This window comes from Apteryx rowi, unplaced genomic scaffold (genome assembly GCF_003343035.1).
Source record: "Apteryx rowi isolate R43461 unplaced genomic scaffold, aptRow1 scaffold_577, whole genome shotgun sequence".
Taxonomy (NCBI): domain Eukaryota; kingdom Metazoa; phylum Chordata; class Aves; order Apterygiformes; family Apterygidae; genus Apteryx; species Apteryx rowi.
Window position 1 is genome coordinate 17,671 of NW_020450846.1, and position 18,801 is coordinate 36,471.

General features: G+C 60.5%; 1 protein-coding gene across 7 annotated transcripts; it reads right to left on the reverse strand.

Annotated features, from left to right (window-relative positions):
- ATP13A2 (ATPase cation transporting 13A2) lies at positions 1–18,125 on the reverse strand. 7 transcript variants are annotated; one of them, XM_026082428.1, is made up of 28 exons: positions 18,063–18,125; positions 12,706–12,779; positions 12,077–12,244; positions 11,562–11,620; positions 11,030–11,144; positions 10,849–10,928; positions 10,092–10,169; positions 9,446–9,515; positions 8,867–9,001; positions 8,537–8,603; positions 8,115–8,246; positions 7,712–7,879; positions 7,507–7,617; positions 7,356–7,402; positions 7,022–7,210; positions 6,728–6,934; positions 6,395–6,508; positions 6,031–6,187; positions 5,599–5,719; positions 5,303–5,427; positions 4,420–4,580; positions 3,900–4,010; positions 3,524–3,603; positions 3,130–3,282; positions 2,689–2,785; positions 2,019–2,242; positions 1,337–1,763; positions 1–1,146 (listed from the first exon to the last, which is right to left on the reverse strand). In XM_026082428.1, exons 1-28 carry the CDS (start codon positions 18,070–18,072, stop codon positions 976–978), a joined length of 3,651 nt encoding a protein of 1,216 aa, XP_025938213.1. In that variant the 5' UTR covers positions 18,073–18,125; the 3' UTR covers positions 1–975. The 7 variants fall into 7 exon arrangements, with proteins under 7 accessions (XP_025938213.1, XP_025938215.1, XP_025938212.1 ...); XM_026082430.1 differs by lacking the exon at positions 18,063–18,125 and adding an exon at positions 16,512–16,933; XM_026082427.1 differs by lacking the exon at positions 18,063–18,125 and adding an exon at positions 16,310–16,933 and having other exon boundaries at positions 10,849–10,925; positions 11,030–11,141.
- Between the last annotated feature and the right edge of the window lie 676 nt (positions 18,126–18,801).

The following is an 18,801-nucleotide window of genomic DNA, read 5'->3' on the forward strand; positions in this document are numbered from 1 at the left end:
GAGAAAATAGTGGCAATTTATTAGACACACTCACGACAGTACCATACGGARATCGAAAGCCGCGCGCCACTCTCCCGACCGCGCTTACACCTCCACGCGTTGCAAAGGCATCCAAAAAATAGAGATTTAGGCTTCTTTAGTGCTACAAAGCTCCTGTCGGACAGCCGGACAGATGCCGCAGAAGCATCGCCAGCGTGTCCAAGCAGAGCTACGGTTCTAGCTGCTCCGACGAACCGAAGGACAAAAACACACATACATCCACACGCACGCACTCTCACTTCAATTCGGCATTAAATACTCTCGAGCCCCCTCCGTGGAGGGGGGCGGTAATGGTCGGGTTTGGGTTCGAGGTGCATCGTTCGCGGCGTGCCAGCAAGCTGGGAACGGGGCGGTTTGTAAACAGTTCCTACACATCCAGGGCAGCCCACCGGGAGGAAGGCGGAGGCGACGTGTTCACAGTGAGCAGAGCCATGAGGCCAGGGCAGGAGCCGACGCCATCAGCAGAAAACAGACCTTCTTCTCGGTGGCTTTGACCAGCCAGGAGAGCGCGGGGCAGGAGGGCAAAAAGAGCCGAGCTGGTTTCTCCTCCTCTTCTGGACCCCTTCTCCCTGGTTTGCTTCCCAGCAGGCTTGGGCAGACCAGCCCGAGCGCCTTCCACGGCCTCCTTCGCGGCCAGAGCTCGATCCGACACGGCTGTGGGATCGGCCGTGGGTTTTGCGGAGCTCGTGGCTTCACGGCTGCGGTGCTGAGGGCCTCCCCACRGGGAAGACGAGCTGCGCAGCCGGTCCTTAGCTACCTGCTGCATCCCTTGCCCAGGACGCACATCTCTGTTTGGGTCACAACGGAGCCAGGCAGCAGGGTGCAGATGCCCACGGTCAACCTTAGTACCAGGATAAATAAATAAAGGAGAGCAGCCGAGGGCAGAGCTTGCCTGCAGAGCAGGGAGGAGGGAGGCCCGGCGCGCGCTGCCCACGGCTATCTCACGGCGATGGACATCTTGGGCGTAGCGAAGAGCGGTTCGTTAAGGGGTGGCCAGGATGGCTGCTGCTGGCTCAGCTCCTTCTCCAGCCTCTTGAAAAGCTTCTTGGACACCTTCTTCCGGCGCAGCTTGCGGAGGCAGCAAAGCAGGCCGTGGTCCAGGGCGGTCTGCAGCAAAGCCAAGGGGAGAATGGGTTTTCRAGGAGGCCACGGGCCCCGAGGGAGGCAACTTGGGACGAGGGGTTGGTTGGGAAGGCCCAAAAGGACAGCACGTGCAAAGGGCCAATTTGCACAACGCGTGGCCCTTGCGAGCCCAAAACACCTGCAGCCACAGCACCTACCCCAGGCCCAGCCCTACCTCCAGCATGAAGGCCACGAAGAAGTTGAGCATGGCGATTCCTAGCAGCAGCAGCTTGAAATTCAAGTCGTYGATGCCCTGCAGCTGCAGCAGGGTTTTGGGGAAACCCAGCGGGTACAGGGTCAACCATACCATGAGGCYGAAGAGGCCGATGAGGACAAGCAARAACAGCACTGAGGGCGAGAGGGAAGACGGTTGAGAACGAAGGCTTGACAGCTCCCCTTGCCCACKTGGGGAAGGGCAGGCACGGCCTCCCTGGCCGGCCCCGTCCTCACCGTTGGTGTAGAGCGGCTCCCGAAAGGGGTGCCCCTTGGACATGGCGACTGCCAGGATGAGATACTGGAAGCCCGTGATGCAGAACAGGACCGTGTTCTCGTAGTTGGGCAGGTTCTGGGGAGCCGTCACTGTGCTGTTCAGCGGCACATACCTGGGCCAGGGGGAAAAAAGGCAGGGAATCAGACCAGAGCCTGAACTGTGAGGACAGAGCAGCAGGCAAGGAGAGGGTCTGAACATCAAGCAACCCCCTTCCTCCATAAGCACATGGCAKATGTTCATTGCAAGGTGGTTCAGCACCTCCTTGAAGCCAGGCGGCGTTGGCCAGAGTGAAGGACAAACACCAGGACACGGGATTTGTTTCAATCCTCCACGCTGTTCCCATCACCTGGACCGCCAGGTCTCTTACCAGTTCTGCGAGATGGTGATGAAGTAGCCGAGGACTTGCACAGTGATGAGCAGAGCTGTCTGGAGGAGCAGGCTGCCCAGCACGAGGACGCTTATCAGCGCCCCTTGGGGACGCTCCACTCCCAGCTCCTTGGCAGGCCCCGTCCGACCCATCAGCACCGCCATGGTGGTGGTGATGATCAGGTCGAAAAAGAGGAATTGGAAGTCGCTCAGGTTGGTGTTGATCTGGGAGAGAAAAACYACCCTCATTCAGCCACGAGGACCCGCGAGGGGCTAAGATCACAGCTTCAAACCCAGCCAAGAGAAGGTGACAAGGAACAGCTTGGCTGGGAAACACCCTAAGGCATCTCTGAGCATTTTAGGTATTTGGGAAACCGTGGCATGGCTCAGCCGCTTGGGGAGATCAGCGTGACATTGCAGAGCTCAGATACATCTCACTAAAACCCCTACAACGTGAAGCAAAGCTTTCCGAGCAGGATCATTCCCCTGCTGTCTCCATTCTCCCCTCCACCTTCCCCTTCACCTCAGTTGGGCTGTTTCACTGCTGCTCCATCGGAAAAGCGACCTGTAGCAATGCGCCTCCCTTGTCGGGGCAGGGACTGACAGTGCCCAGCTCCACCGGAGCGGCTCTCCCCCTTGACCCGTCTCCTCCCCGACGCAGACACACTCACCGTGTAGAGCAGCAGCACGGACACAAACTGCACCAAGCTGTACAGGGCCATGTACTTAAATACCCCAAAGGAGGTGACCAGCGAGCACCTGCCCTCCCTGGAGAGGGAAAGAAAGAGACTTATCTACCAGCTCGGGGACACGAAGCCCTTTCTGCAAGGAAACACGTCCCTGAGAGGGGACGGAGGCACTAACGCTGCTGAGAAAATTCCCCTGGATTTTGTCCCCCATCCCCAAAGAAGCACCCAAACTCCTGAAGGCCATGGCTTGACCACGGGGACACTTGGGGACATCCCATTTGGCTCTGCCGCAGCACCAGGCAACCCCGATACGGGCAGAGTAAGGAAGAAGGTCTTTGCATCCACCTGTGTCAGCAGGGAGCCAGCGAGCAGCTGGAAAGGGAGGAGGAAAGGGATGTGYGGAGCCGGGCCCCAGCAGCTCACCGGATGACCGTGGGCACGCACTCRATGTTGGCGATGCGGGAGGTGAACGGCGACGCCACGGAGGCCTCCGCCTCCGAGAGCGAGATCCCCACGTCGGCCGCTTTCAGKGCCCCGCAGTCGTTGGCGCCGTCGCCGCACATCCCCACGCAGTAGCTGCAGAGGAAAGGGAACGATCGGCAGCACCGGGACGGGGTAAATCCTGGGGGTTTTGGAGCCCTCAGGTCGCACCCACACGCATGCCACAACCCCCAGATTTGGGAAAGGGCAAGATTTGATTTCAGAGCTGCCAACAACCCTGGAAAAAGCAAGCCTCTGGCAYGCAAGAGACTTCTCCAGGGACAGGTCTGGTCCTTGCCCTCCTCCGTGCCCCATGTCGCAGGGCCTGGGAACTTACTTGAGCTCTTGCAGGCTGCACACCAGCTGTGTCTTCTGCTCAGGCGACATGCGAGCAAAAATGGTTGCTCGGATGAGGATCTGCAAGGAGGGAAAGACTTCGCGTTGGCACCACGGCTTAGGAACGCATCCCGCGGCCCAGCAGCCAGCGCTTGGAGCACAATAATCCACAGCTCCCAGGAGGAGCCTGGCTATTTTGCCCTTGAGCTGCTTCTGCCATTAGCAGGACAGAGGACATCTCCTCRCAGCAGGGAGACAAACACAAAGCACTTTGTTTCGGAGCTGCGAGGCTGCAGCGGAGAAGCCCAAGGCCCAGATGAGGCCAACCGGCTGGTCTTCCCGCTAGGGACTTCCCCGGACGACGGGGACGGACTCACCTTCGGCAGCAGGTCGGTGAAGTGCTCGCAAACCACAGCGAAGGACTTGCCGTTCAGCGCAAAGTGGCAGGGCTGCCGCTGGAGGAAGTAGCTGTCCTGCTGGTACAGGCCCTGCAAACGGAGACAACCCATCAGGGGGGAAGCGACGCCCCCTCGGCAGCGGGGCGAGCAGGGCTTTGCCCCTCATCCGCATCTCTGCTGAGCAGCTGACTGATGGGAACAGCTCGAGCCAGCGTCCTCAGCCCGCGGTGAACGGGAGGCAAAGCAACTTCCCTTAAACTTCCAGTTCTGGCAAATAAAATCTAGATTCTTTGAATGAAAAGCTTGTTTTAGTGACGGCTGTACTGGTGTCTTGGTCCTGTATCCTCCACGTGACCAAGCCTGGAGCAGGCACCAAGCTCTGCAAGGAGCGTGRGGCAGGCTTCATCCAACGAGGGCTCCTGGAGCAGCTCTGAGCTCGGTCCCACGAGGGGACCCGCGGTCTTCACGCAAACCCCCTAAACGTCCCCCGCGGACTCACCTCCGGCTGCTCTTCGCCCTGCGAGTGTTCGGCAAGGATGAACTTCAGAGCGGCGGGTTTGTCGTGGGTGGGCGGGGAAGCGTTGACAAAGATCACCCGCTCTTTCGGCTCCACCATGCGGCAGCTCTTGGCGACGTTCACGGCCGTCAGCATGTTATCTCCTGGCAGGAAGAGGCAGCAGCGCTGAGTAACTGAGGGCAGCATTTGCCACCCTGGCTAGCAGGGTCTCCCACGGCTCTCGATGTCTGCAGGCCAGGAAGAGCAGCCCAGACCTCTCATATCCCCTCTTGCAGCCCTTTGCAACCCCGCGGAGGGGCAATTTGCTTCCCCACCAGAGGATTTTGGAGGAGAGGAGCTTATTTCCGCCCCAATGAAGGCAGCAGCTTCCTCCCCATAAACCTGGCAGCCACTGCTTGCCTTGCTACACGCCACCCTAAGTYGACTTCTGCACGCCCCCGTGAGCTGTGCAAATCAGCGTGTTCACAAGACGTTAACATTCGAGCCATCAGCGGTGAAAGAGCGGAGTTGTGCCGTTTCAGCCACCCGCACCAGGTCCAAGAGTTAGTGCTCTGTCCGTGAAAGTACACGTGTTTTGACCGAGCAGCAGACTACGTCTCTCCGCACCCTGCCCGCTGCCAAACAGGTCCGTTTATCCACCTGCAGCCCAGGCCAAAAGGGACACAGCGGTGCAAAAAAGGAGCAGGGATGCACAGAAAACGGGATGCAGGAGTCTTTGCTGTCCCAAGCAGTCCCAGCTGCTTTGGGCTACCGGCTTCCAGTGGAGAAACACTTCATCCCTTGCATAATGTCAGGGCTTCTCCTCCACGTCCAATCTCTTTCCCCAGATCCAGCACCCTTCCCCTCCGCGCGGCACGGATGGTACCTGTCACCATAACGGGGCGGATGTTGGCGTTTCTCAGCAGGTGAATCACGGGCGCAGTCTCTGGCTTGAGCACATTTTTCATGACGAGGAACCCGAGGAAGGTCAGGCTGCTCTCTACAGAGTCCCTGTTGGGAAACATCTCATCTGTCAGTGCCCTAAACTGGACCTCCTACAAGCCAGGAAGATCAGCCAAAATTAATCCTTGACTCATTGAAGCTGGGACCATCTCACAAAAGCAGGCAAGGAAAGAAAGGAGCGAGCAAGATCGAAATGGAGAGAAAATGGTTCATGCCAACCTCGTCAGCTGCAGGGCCTCCTCAAAGGTCATCGCAGTGCTCAGAGCTTTGCAAGCCAGACCCAAGACGCGGAAACCATCCGTCGTGTAGTGTCGCAGCATCTGGGAGAAATCCACGGGCACTGCCAGCCGCAAGTGAGAATCGAGGTCAAAACAGCTCCCTAACGAGCACGGGATGCCGAGCCGCCTGYCAGCTAATCCGTTTGCGCTGCTTTAGCCCAAAGCACCCATGAGGACCCAGCGAGGGAAGTCGCGGCTCTGGTTTCCCACCTCATGGCTGCTAACATGGACTCCCATCCTCTCCCCATGTCCTGGCTCCTATTTTCCCCCCCCTAAATGGCTGCAGCTGATTCACACCAAAGCCCTGTCGCTCCATCCAGCCTGGTTCGAGGTCAGCGACGCGCAGCGGGCAGTCRCCCTCCCCAGCACCTACCCGTTTCCTTCCTGCAAAGGCTGGCCACCATCTCCGGCGCCCCTTTGACGTACACTTCCGTAGAGGCCTTGCCAGGCAGCTTCGCCAGGACGCTCATCCTCTGCAAGGAGGAGGAGAAGGGGAACCGCCGGAGGATGCCCACGGGCACCTGGTGCTTCTGGGGAGRAAAGGGAGCGGCCGGGTGTCAGGGTCTGGCAGGAATACCTGCCGCCGGGATGTACAGCCACTCCGGGATCTGCCAGGGCAGAGCAGAGCATCCCTTGGGGATGCAACTGAAGTTGGGGAACGGCACGAGAGTGCAGAACTGCTGACTCCAGGACCACGTACCCTCCTCACAACGCCAGTCTGGCCCCCCCGGACCTACCATGTCTCGCGGCTGTTCTTCCATGGGTGGAGGTTTCATCACGGCCAAGACCTTCGTCCCAAACTGCTGAAAGATGGGCGGCTCAGCTTCATCCTCCTCCAGCATCTCCAGGTGCTGCAACCAAGGCAGCTGCTGAGAAGGCAAAGCCCCGCTCTGCAAGCCCCCAATGCCAGCCCCTCCACGGCAGCACACCTTAGCCCATGCGTGGTTTTAAGGTCCCCCTCTCCTCTCCTGGGGGTTACCACCCTTCTGCTGAGATGGCAGAGCACGTGTGCCACCCCCTGCTTTCCTGACAGGCAAAACTTCACCCGCCACCGTCCCCTCCCTCCTTACCCAGCCGGTGGACTCCACCATCTTGAGGTCCACGGGGTCTCCGATGGGCTGCGTCCGCAGCAGCGAGACGGTGTGGCAGGCGGCCAGCGAGTAGAGCAGGGGGCCGTCGGGCAGGCAGCGGGGTTCGTGGACGATGGGCAAGAAATGGTTGTTTTCCAGTGGGACAACGCCCCAGACGTCCAGGCCCTCCTCCGTGAGGGTTCCCGTCTGCGGGGAGAGGAGAGGGCGGCGGGTCGAGGCCAACCTCCGAGCCGGTGGCCGCCATCCCCCGTAGTGGCGCTGCCCGAGACTCACCTTGTCGAAGCAAACCAGGCGGATCTTCCCGCACAGGTTGATACGGGGAGGGCTGATGCAGAAGATGCCCTGTTTCTTCAGCCTGTTCTGGGCGTAGATGGTGCCCACCGTCATGGCAGCCGGCAGAGCCGGGGGCACGATCACAGTGACCAGGTCGAGGGCGCGGATGATGATTTGCCCCACAGGAACCTGCCACGTGGGACAACAAAGGAGAGACAGGGCAGTGTAAGCTGGGTGGGCACCCCAACATCTCCTACCCATCTCTATCGGTGTTGGCTGATGGGCCCAGCACCAGCTCCAGCACACAAGGACTCACCAGCTCTAGTAACTGTACCTGGTTTTTAATCAGGATCAGGATGCTGTACAGCGTGCCAATAAAAGCTGTGCCAGAGAAAAAACAAGCTCCGTTACAAGAAGAAGCAGGGGGATTCAACTATTAAGAGGAATTTGGCTGCTCCTGGCAACTCCTCCGCGCTCGGGCGTACCCAGGACAGCGAGGAACAGCACAAACTTCATGGCATCCTTGTAGAACTTGAAGCTCACGGGCTTGGGGTAGAGGATGGAGCTGATGAGGTCCCCCTTGGCCGTGCAAAACCCTGTGGGAGAGGAGCGGCAGGTCTGCGTGCGTGCCCRCGGGCAGCCCTTTGAAGGACACGGCTAACGGCAGGCTTTCCCCCTGCACACCGTTACCTGTGCGGGTCACCACGGCGAGCACCTCTTTGCCCACGTACGACTTGGCTTGGATGACCTGCGTCCCGCAGAACAACGTGTGCCGCTTGTGCTCCTTGGGGGAGTAGATGGTGCTGGCCGCCTGGCTGCCCGCCGGGAGAGGCGTTTTCATCACCGGCACGCTCTCTCCTGCGGGAGAAACCCACGGCGGTGAGGACCATCGTGTAGGAAGGTTTATAACCCCCGGGGCATCAGGATCCAACCAGCCTGTCCAGCGGCCTCTGTGCRGGAGCGGGTGAACACAAGGATGGGAAGGGGCTGCCTTAGGGCCTATCAAGACACGAGCCTTGACCTCTTCCCCCAAATCCCCAGCGAAAGCCGGGGCTGCGGACACAGGCAGCCTGCCSGGTCCCGGCTCTCTCACCTGTTAACATGCTTTCGTTGACCATGCACTCGCCCGTCAGCAGCGCGGCATCACAGGGGACCAGCATCCCGTCGGAGGGGAGGCTGATGCAATCGCCGGGCACCAGGTCCACGGAGCTCACCACCGCCTCCTCTGGAAAAAGCGCAGCGCGCTCAGACACGCGGCCCCAGCACCTTCCCAAACGACTTAACCTAGTCCGAAGGCCCAAAGCAGGGAGTCCTCCACCCTTCGGTCTGTTCAGCAGCTTGTGTGATGGGGCATAAAACCAACCATTYGACTGAAGTCCAACAGATGCAGACGGGGTGCTGCCTGCTGCGCTGCTACCAAACTCAGCAAGGCAGCTTCCCAACTGGCCTCCCTGCTCCCAYGAGTTGGAAAACCCAGGCATGCTGTGGCCACCTGATCACAGGCATCGCGCTCACCTCCGCTGGGGCGGCGGACTCGGACACCAACCGACATCTTCGCCATGTTCTGCAGCGTGGCACTTTGCTGCGGGGAAGCGAGCAGTCAGCARCCACCCAAGGGAAGGGAAATCTGCTCAAGAAGCGCAGCAAAGCCCCCACGAGAGTCAGCCCTCGAGCGCACCAGGCTAGGGATGGGGTGTGGAGGACGAGGAAACCTGCAGGATCACCCCACGGTTCCTGCATCTCACCCAGGGCTCTCTCCCCGGGCCCCCAAGGTGGGCTGGGATTTGCTAAGGCTTCCCCTCCGTTTCCCCTAGTCTCTGCCCTCCTCTGGGGCCTGCCACCAACCTTCCTTGTCTCGTAGAGGGACAGCCCTAAGGAAATGGTGGAAATGAGGAAGATGCAGGCAGCGTAGTAGTAGTAGGCGTCGCAGACCCACAGCACGATGCTGAACACTTGGAAGATGTAGAAGGGATTGAGCACCTGCAGGGGAACAAGCAAAGAGAGCGGGTTTTGGGGAGGAGAGCTTCCTCCAGGCCGTTGTGAGACCTCAAGGCTCCACGGGAAATAACAGCTTATGCAGAGAAGCTGGTCCTTCCTTGGGGTTGGGGATGGACTAGCAGCCTTCTCCGGCCTCCCTGGCTTTGCCTATGGTCAGGACTCCTGCGGATGCTCAGCCATCTCTGTAACCAACCAGGGATGCTCCTGTCTGAGCTAAGAGGCAGGACAGGTCCTCTCCACACCTGCATCAGCTCTGCCTCCTCCGATCTCCTCTCCTAAAGTCCTCTTCTCGCTGCCAGTGAGGAACAGCCCCTGAACTTAACACACTCGCAGTGAGAYGAGACACGGAGGGCACAAAGCAGGGGAAGGCTTTGCCTGGGGACAACCTGCTCTTCCGAACCACCGTTCAACCCCACAGGTGCGCACCTCCTCCACCAAGAGCCTCGGGTAGGACTTCACTGGCACCTCGATGAGGTTCGGTCCGTAGATTTTCCTTCTGCGGAGGGGAGAGAAAAGCCAAGGGGAAGCAAACACATGGCAGAGAAAAGCTGCATTTCCAAACTGAGGGCCACCACGCTGCCAGATCTCCACGGGAGCCCCAGTTAGACGAAGAGCCAGGCAAGGGCAGTCCGGGACACTTCAGTACCACCTACCTCTTTAAACCACTTCATTGCTGCTACTAAAACCCTTTTCTCCCTCTCTCCAGCACCTTTGGCTCACAAGGAGGTCTAACAGYCCCCCAGTGCAAGGTCCCCTGGGTGCTGGGTTCAAGTCTCCAACCCATACAGCACTGGGAGCCCCAGGATTTGTGCATGGGCCCTTGGTACAGAAAGCCAGCTGCTACGACAGCTGTAAGTCACCAGCTGGCTGGGGAGCAGATGGGTGGGAGAGTGGTCCTATGATCTCTGGGCATCGCTTGGAAAGGTCACAGATTAACTCCATGGAGTTAACACTGCCAGGGAATTTGATTACTGTAATAAAAGCAGGGGTTTTTTTAATTTTTTTTCTAAGTATAGTGAAGATTTAAGGTCTGTAATGCCCTCTGTAGCAGGTCCCCCTGCTACATTCCTACCTGGTGTTGTGGTCTTGCTGGTCAAGCCCCGCCTGGGAGAGATGGAGATCTGCACAGGTCCAGCCTTCATCCAAGACGCTGGAAAACCAGAGGGGCAAGGAAATGAGAAGAAATGGAGTTAAAATCAGCCAGGAGCCCAAGCCAACATACAGAGAAGGTGGAACAGCCAGCACGTCCAAGTCCTTGGTGACAAAAACCCCTTAGGGAAGGGAAGGGAAGGCATCTTGTTCCTCGGCCTGCAGCCCAGCTCCCAGGCGCCAAGGCTGGAAGCAGGAACAAAGGGAGCCCAGTTCAGAGATCCGCAAGTGGCACAGCCCGCGGGGCACAAGCCAGCATCCGGATGAGCCGGCCGGGGCAACTGCCAAAGCACTTCGCTCTGTTTCCTCTCCCTGTGGAGGCAGGCCTGGCTCCCCAACTCACGGCCCCAGGGATGGGGGACTCCCAGACCTCCATCCATCACGGCACTTGGGTTGCGAGAAGCGCGACTTAGCCTTGCAGGAGGGACGCCCAGCTTTGGAGCAGCACCCACGCCCAGCAAGACGAGGCATTTCAGACCGACCTTCTCATGGCTTAGAGCTTGGGCATCCCAAAYGCTGCATGCCAGCGGGCAGGGCACCAAAGCGTACCCAGCATCCCCACCCCATAAAGAAAGCAAGGCACCTAAAGCGTTGATCTGGCAGCGCCCAAGGGCTCTGGCAATTTGGGGGGCTCAGGGGCCGAGGACAGCAGCAGACAGACACGCGGACCCTGGAAGTACCTGACTTTGCAGTATGCCTGTCGCCTCTCGATCCAGACGTAGCGCAAGCCCTCAAAGACGTAGTACCGCAAGACGTTCTTCTGAGCAGAACAAGATCRAGAGAAGAGGGTTGATGGTATACTCCCGGCCGTGCTACGGGAGGGAATTCAGGGGTGGAGGTGGGAAGGGTTGCTAGCGTTACCTCTTCTTTCTCATGAAGCCGGATGGTGTCCCGGCTCTCCTCCTCATCCGACATGCCGATGGCGATGCTGGTTCTCTGGTCCTCCAGCCGGGCCCCCGGGTGATGCTCCAGGCTGCTTAGGATGGAAAATCAAGACCTCATCCCTCCGAACCCGCCAGCGCCGCCCGCAAACATGGCCCACCTCCGTCAGGGTGGCAAAATCACAGCTTGCTTGGGGAGGGGGAAACGTGGGTTAAAAGGATCGGGAGAGATCAGCTCTGCTCTGAGCCCTGGAGCAAATCCAAACGCAGCCCAGAGCAAGCTCAGGGCTGAGTTCGGATCTCGCCRAGTCAAACGCTTGGGCACCACTTGCAAGCGAGGCTGCGCAGCAAAAGCCCGAAGCGGCTGCTCCAAAGGGCCGTCGCTGGAGGTCTGCGACCTCCGTGTGACGCAGGCTCCTGCCCGCTGGTTTCGCCGTGGTTCGAGCTACTGCGAGAAGGTTGTCGGGGTCACCTCCGCCCTGGCACGAAGGGCGCGCGCAAGCCCGGCTCACCTGCCGTCGCCCAGCGCCTCCGTGCGCACGCGGGTGGTGAAGCACTGTCCAAAGCGGTCCTGCAACACACGCACAGGTCGCTGCGGCCTCCGAGCACGGACACCCCAGCAGGAAATCGCGATCTCCCCGCGTGAACGTCCCAGCGTCTCTGGCCACGACTCCCTCCTTAAAACGGGGTCGCGTCCTGCCCTGCTCAGGCATTGCCGGTAGAGAGGTCCGGGCTGCCCAGCTGCGGTTCAGGGACAAAAAATATGGAAAAACAAAGCCAGGACAGCTGCCATGGAAGGGCAAAGCGCAATYTGCTTCCAGGATTTTGCCTGGGAACAACTTGGCTCCGGGGTACCAACCCAACGTTTACTTCACCAACCAAACACATCAACTTTACAGCTGGGAACGGAGGGAAATGAGCAGTTAAGTAACATGCCCAAGGCCCTTCAGGAAGTCTGTGGCAGAGATGGACCTCCAAGCCAGGCCCCGACTCTCCCGGATCCCGCTCCGGCTGCCCATGGACTTACTCTGATGATGACCCAGTTGGCCTGGCCGAGCGCGCACGGCTTGCACTTCGCCCGCACCTCCAGGCTTGGCTTCCAGTGGAAGATGAGGAGCAGGAGCCCCGCGGTCAGCACGGAGAACRCGTGGCACAGGACCACCCGCCATGTCCTGGTCTGGTAGCCGGTGACCTCCTGCAAGGAAATCCCACCGCGYGGGGTGGCTCCAAGCCTGGACCCGACCCCTTCGCACGGACTGCGATTCGCTGCGTTTCCCTGCTCGCTTGCTGGAGCGATATCCGTCCCGGCCAGACTTGAGAGAGGACTCAGACTTGAGATTAGCTCATCCCACCTTTACAGGGGTGTCGTTTTACTTAAAAAAATAAAATAAACTGAAATAAGATCATCAAGTGTCCAACCCTTCCTGATGGAAGCCCTACTCCCTAAGCCTCCTGGCACGAGGGGGGTGGATTTAACCCCGGGTAAATACCAGCCAAGCTGCCTTGGGGAATCCATCTCACCGAGGACATCTCCGTGTCCCTGTCCGGGGAAAGCTCCCCAGGAAACCACTACCTCGTGCCCATCACCTGCTTTTGCAGGTAATATACGGTTCTTTCCGCCAAGCCGGTCCCAGCGCGTCCGGCTCCCGTACGTACCATGCAGGCTCTGTCGGAGCCCGGCTGCAGCGTCCCGTACCCCAGCGGCTGGTTACCCAGCAGCCTGCTGCTATCTGCAAAGCCAAAGAGGAGAAAATCCACGTTAGCCGACGGGACAGAGTTAATCCACAGTTTCGGCAAAGCCCGGGAGAGGCAGGCCGGCTCGGCTTGGGGGCAGGCGGGTCACATCCCGGTGCTGGCAAGATGCGTGACGCCCTTAGGAGCATTGGCACCRGCAACTTCAGGAGCTGCCAAATCCTAACCTGCTCCTAATCGCTCCTAGTGCCGATGCAGATGCAATCGGCTCGCAGCTGGGTCCGGAGCACGGTAAAGCACAGCGTCAGCCTGGATTGCTCCGGGGGAAATGCAGACCGGCTACACCGCAGGGATCCAACCAGGCTGCAGATGAGCTCGGCAATTGAGCAGGGATGAAGAGGAGGCAGCCGGTGCCGGGAGGGAAACCCGATCGGCAGCGGAGTGGCTTGAGGCGGCGCCCGTGCCGCTCCTGGAAATCCGGCTGCAGCCGCACCAGGGGCAATTTCAGGGGCGCCCGAGCGCTCCCCGGCCGCCCTCCYGCCAGCGCCCGCCGCACGTGACCGTCACGCGGCCACCGAGGGAGCCCGGGGACAAAAGCTGGCACAAGCAGCGGCTTAGGGCAGGGGGAAGGGAGCGGAGCTGGGGCAGAGCCAGCTCGACCGTGCCGAGAGCTTTGGAGCCGCTTTTGCTCCGCGTGCTTGTCCCGGCCTCGCGCACCCGGCCTGGCTGCTTGGCGACGGCCACAAAATGCATTTTTTTCCCCCGTTTCTACCTTGCAATCTAACCCGAACGCAGATCGGCGCCTCCGGCCGGCAGCTGGCCAGCATCGAGCTCGCCTGCAATTTTCGCAGGTCTCCGTAGGGACGTAAAGCAGTCAGGATGCCTACTTATTCCCCCCCGCCAAATCCACTCTGGATTAAAAGCCGCAGCCGAATCCCAGCGCTAATTCTCACCCTGCAGCCGGCGGCTCATTTCCCAGCGTGGCCGCGCTCGGACCAGCTGGCTGATTGGAGTTAACGATTTCCACGCCGTGCAAAAGCACACGCGGGCACGGAGCCACCCGTCTGCGGCCGGAAAAGCCACCCCAACCAGATTCCAGCTGTTCCCGGCAGCCCGACGAGCCTCTTCTGACCCTGGAAGCTCGTCTGACTTTAACCTTTCCCAGAAAAAGCAGATTTCTCGGAGGACAYGGCGGCGATCACCTCAAGCGGCTCTGTCTCCTGTGGCCCCTTCGATCCGGTATCAGCGCCGTGAATCCCGCCCGGCCCCGTATCCCTGTTTTTTCTCACCTCCTGCTCCCATCCCCGCTGCTTCCCGGGAACCGCGCTCAAGCAAGGGCTTCACCGGCGCCTCTCACCTGACTTGGCTGACGCAAGCCGAGCTGCTCCGGGTCGCCGCGGCCGTCATCGCCTGCCCGAAAGCGGCCGCGTCCGGGAAGCATCCGGCGCCGGGGCGAGGGGAGGGCAGAGCGCCGCGAAGCTGCGCTACCGGTTTGCGGCGCGCCGGCCGCACCTCGTCTGCAAACAAGAGCCGGGCGCATCCCTCCCCCGGGCCCCAAACCGGCGTTTCGCAGCGGGGACAGCRCGGGCGGCGAGCCCCGGCAAGCCACCGCTCCTCGCCGGGCTGCCGAAAGGGCTCAACGCCACCGGGAGCGGCGGCAAATTTAGCCGGGTGGGAAGAGGTCGAGCGCTTCGAGCGCAGAGATGCGACTCGAGCGGGCAAGCGGCCGGCGAGTCGAATGCATCAGCCAGGGGCGCAAATGCAGCAGGGGGACAACGAACCCGCCGGTGCCGGGTTTGCACGGCCAAAGCCCCCGGGGAATGGTCTTTCCCATCCCYGCCAGGGGAAAGCGGGAGAAAACGGTGCTCAGGATGCCCTGACCTCTAGTGCACATCTTGCAGGAGAGCTGGAAACTGCGACGGCGCAGCCTCGACGCGGAGCAAGACCAGCGACGGGTTAACTCGGCACCAGGCTGGACGAGATCTCGTCGCTCCTCCCGCTCCTCGCATCGAGCCAACACAAACTCAATACGCGCAGGCTAATCCCTGGAGAGGCGATTCCCTGCCCGCAGCTCGCCCGGATCAAACACATATTTCCAGGCGATCTGGTCCTACCCAGACACGGTATCAGCAACCGTGGGAGCGCAGACAGGAAAGCCCCGAGGCCGGAAGAAACACGGGGAAGAAAGAGGCTTCGCAGCCAAAGGTAGGAGACCAGGACTTGGAAGACGGAGACTCGGCCATTGCTGGTCACCCCGGGCAAATCGCCTGCTCTCATGCCTCTGTTTTTCCTTTTGCAAACCTTGGAGACGGATAAAAAAATATACAATAAAGTCCTTGCAGGTGGCAAGCACCTTCCTCCTAGCAGCCCCATCCACCTCAAACGCTGCTTCGCTGGGGCCACGCTCCTCTCCCGGCCTCTCATCCCGATTTCCGTGCGCTGAGCACTAACAGCCTCTGAATTAGCTGGGATTAGAGCATCTCCTGCCTCTCGTTACTGCCGCCGGAGCCGGCGTCTCCCTTTCCGGGGCTGGCTGCGTTTGGGTGCCCAGGAGCCTGGGCTCAGCACAGCATCGCCTGGCTCCCCGAACTAACTGGGGTGCAACGCGCGCCCTGGACGAGGTTTGACCCGCCGACCCTGCCGCAGCAGCGAGCCCGAACGGATACACGGGCCAACGGCATCTGTCGGAGGAGCCCTGCGGAAAAGCGCCTCCCTTTCCTGCCGCAGGGCACTTCCCCTCTCGCCTCCGCGCTGATCGTGCCGGGCTGCCACCGGCAAACTCTTCCGCGCGGGTCCCTGCTGGAAACGCACATTTCAAAGGGAATGGCGATGGGAAAAATTGGGCACGCTGCCCAATTTCCGTGCACCCTGGTGCAAGAAACACTGCCGAAGCGCGGCAGCCTGGGGACCCGCTTGCAAAGAGCGGCTTCGGGGCTTCCCTAGGCTCGATGCCTGCGTGCACCCAACGCGCCGCTGCGGTTCCCAGCGTCTCCTTCCCTTGCCGTGGGAATTTCAGTCGGGTTGGGTTGGAGGACTTTGACCTTGCCCTGGATGCCTTTTCCCCCCTCGCCGGCTCAGGCAAAGCCGCAGGAGGGCTGGGCAGGGACACAGCGAGATAGGAGCCGCTCCGCAACGCCGTGGGGCGAGGGATTTTGGAGCGGCCCCAAAGCACGTGCACGGCACCCACTGCCCCCAGATGACGGGTTTTTCCATTAAAACGCAATATGCGCCTCCGCCTTCCCACAAGAGAGAAGCTGAGCAACTAAAGGGACTCGAAGGGGTTTGCAGCTCTCTGTCCGCTATTGCAACGGAAGAGATCCAGGCTCCACTCCCAGCTCTCACACGAGTTTCCTGCTGGCACGTCAAGCCCGTCCGAAGCAGCCGGCGCGGCAGGGGGATGCTCAGCACCCAGCAACGCAAGCGCTGCACCCAGCTCCCTCTCCCCGGAAAGCAGCTGCGAGCATCTCTTCTGCCTCCAAAAATCTGGGGCCGATCTACACCCCGAGGAGGCACGGCCGGCTCCTTTACACCGGCTGCAAACCCTGCTGCTGATTGAGAGCGCGCTTACCTGACCTCATGTTATAGCCACTCCTGGCGCGAGAAACCCTCCTGCCTAAAAGCCTCCTTTCGCTTTGCCGAGCGGATTCGCTACGCCCGTCGGGCTGGAAAAGCGTCAGGGTCTTTCGTAACCTTAAAAACCACCCAAGTCTCCGCAACGGCCCCAAGCAGCAAAACCGAAAGGGACGTTTTGCTCCGAGCGCCCCGTGCACCTGCGGATCCCCGGAAGGTGCTGTAGCCGCCGCTGTCAGAGTGTGATATGTGCTAAGTGAGAAACAGCCTTGGGAACATCTGTGGGAACATCCTACATCCTGTGGTGGGGGCATGTACCCCACCTGAGATAAGGGAGTTGAGCTAGCGAAGCGGCAGTGTTAGTTTAGATAGCCTAATATCGTAAAGGCGATGTCACACAACTGTGAAATATAGCACGACCTCGAAAGTTGTAAAATATATGCGTGACCTGAGGGTCACCACTCRCAATGCAGAGGGCTGAAGAAGACCCCCTAGCAACAGCCGGCGCAACCGCAGAAGTTACAGGAAGTGCCACATATACCCGGAGCTGGAATCGCATATAAGGAGACTGTGAGGGGGGGATTGCGCGCGCCGTTGGTGGAGCAGGAGACTCCCCAGCCGCCCAGCGCTGTTTTGCTTACTTGTGACTTGCTCAGTTATTTTATAAATTGGAATTTATGCAACCCGGCCCGAGTGGTTGTCAATTTGTCGCGTTTACCTATAACAAGAGCAACCTGCTTTGGCGCAGCACCGCGTGTCGAATCAGCCCCCGCGACCTACCTTAACTTTGCAGAAAAGCAAAAGTACAAATCAAGGGAACGGCGGCTGCGTTTTCCAGACCCACCTCCTGCCCCAGAGTCTGGCAGTGCAATAAGGGGTGACACGGCCAGGCTGTGCTGGCACATTGCAGCCCTCACCCCTCATCTCCGTCACCCCCCGACTCTGCAGACCCGGGGTGGGGGGGACAGAGGCCCCCTGTGCGCCACCCCAGCTCCTCCCATTGCAAACCGCGCCAGAAGAGGGAGAGCAAAGCAAAGCACCCCTCCGCACCGCACAAGCAATCCCCCTTTCCTGCAAAACCCATCTCGTGAGCGCGGTTAGGGGAGGGCAGCGCAACCCCAGGGCGTGCACGATGCAAACCCCAGAGGCAGTGCACAGTGCAAGCCCCGGAGGCCGTGCACAGTACAATCCTGGGAACACGCACAGTGCAAGCCCCGGGGGCTGTACACAATGCAACACCGAGGAAATGCACAGTGCAAGCCCAGGGTGTGCACAATCCAAGCCATAGAGGTCGTACGCAATGCAACGCTGGGGAAATGCACAGTGCAATCCTGGGGATGTGCACAGTGCATGCCCCAGAGGCCGTACACAGTGCAACACCGGGGAAATGCACAGTGCAAGCCCAGGGCGTGCACAAAACAAGCCTGAGGATGTGCACAGTGCAAGCACAGGCCGTGCACAATGCAACACTGAGGACATGCACAGTGCAAGCCCAGGCCGTGCACAATGCAACACCGAGGACATGCACAGTGCAACCTCGGGGACGTGCACAGTGCAACCCTGGGGACATGCACAGTGCAAGCCCAGGCCGTGCACAATGCAACACTGAGGACATGCACAGTGCAACCCTGGGGACAGGTGCACTGCAGCCCCCGGGGACCGCGCACCCCGCAGCCCTGGCGACACGCACCCCACGGCACCTCGGTGCACAGGGCGCCCCCCTCCCTCCCCGCCCCCCGGGACCCCCTGACCTGAGCTCATGGCGGCCGGACCCGCGCGGCCGCGGACACGCGTGGCGGGGCCGGAGCCGGCGCCCCGCGCCACGCAGGGCCGCGCGCGCGGCGGAAGGAGGCGCGCGGGGGCTGCCGGGGCTTGTAGTCCCCCCCCGGCCGTGCGAGGCATTGCAACCGGCCTGCCCGAAAAGGAGCTTTGCAACCCCCCCTTGCCGCCTTGCAAGGAAACGCGCCGAGCTCGGCTCCAAAAGGGGCTTTGCAACCCCCCAAATCCGCTTGCCACCCCCCAGGTGCCAGCCTGTTGCAACCCCCCCACCCCCTATAGCCCCCTATTTCTGCCCCGCTGGCTGCAAAGCCCCTGCACACTCACGCCGGGGTGGGAAGGGAGCCCCTGCCCTGTTCCTCGCTGCACGACTCCCGCTCCACTACAGCTCCCACATGGAAAGCTCGGATAAAGGGGGATTTTGAAGCCACCAACCCTAAACTTCTTTCCTGGCTCTTCGGGGGACCCCCCTCGCTGCAAAACTGCTGCCAGAAATAGCCAACACCTGGGAGAGGGCTGCTGCTGCTGGCAATCAGCCTTCCCAGGCAGCTCCTGTGCTTTGGGCCACATACTGGGGACACCTGGGACAAGGACAGCACTGCCAGCACCCACAGCTGGGTGCCAGCAGCAGGCAAAGCAATTGCTCTCCCTGCTGCACACATGGCACAAGGGAGCGTGGGTCGCTCTGGCAGGAAAGGTACTGAAGGAAATGTT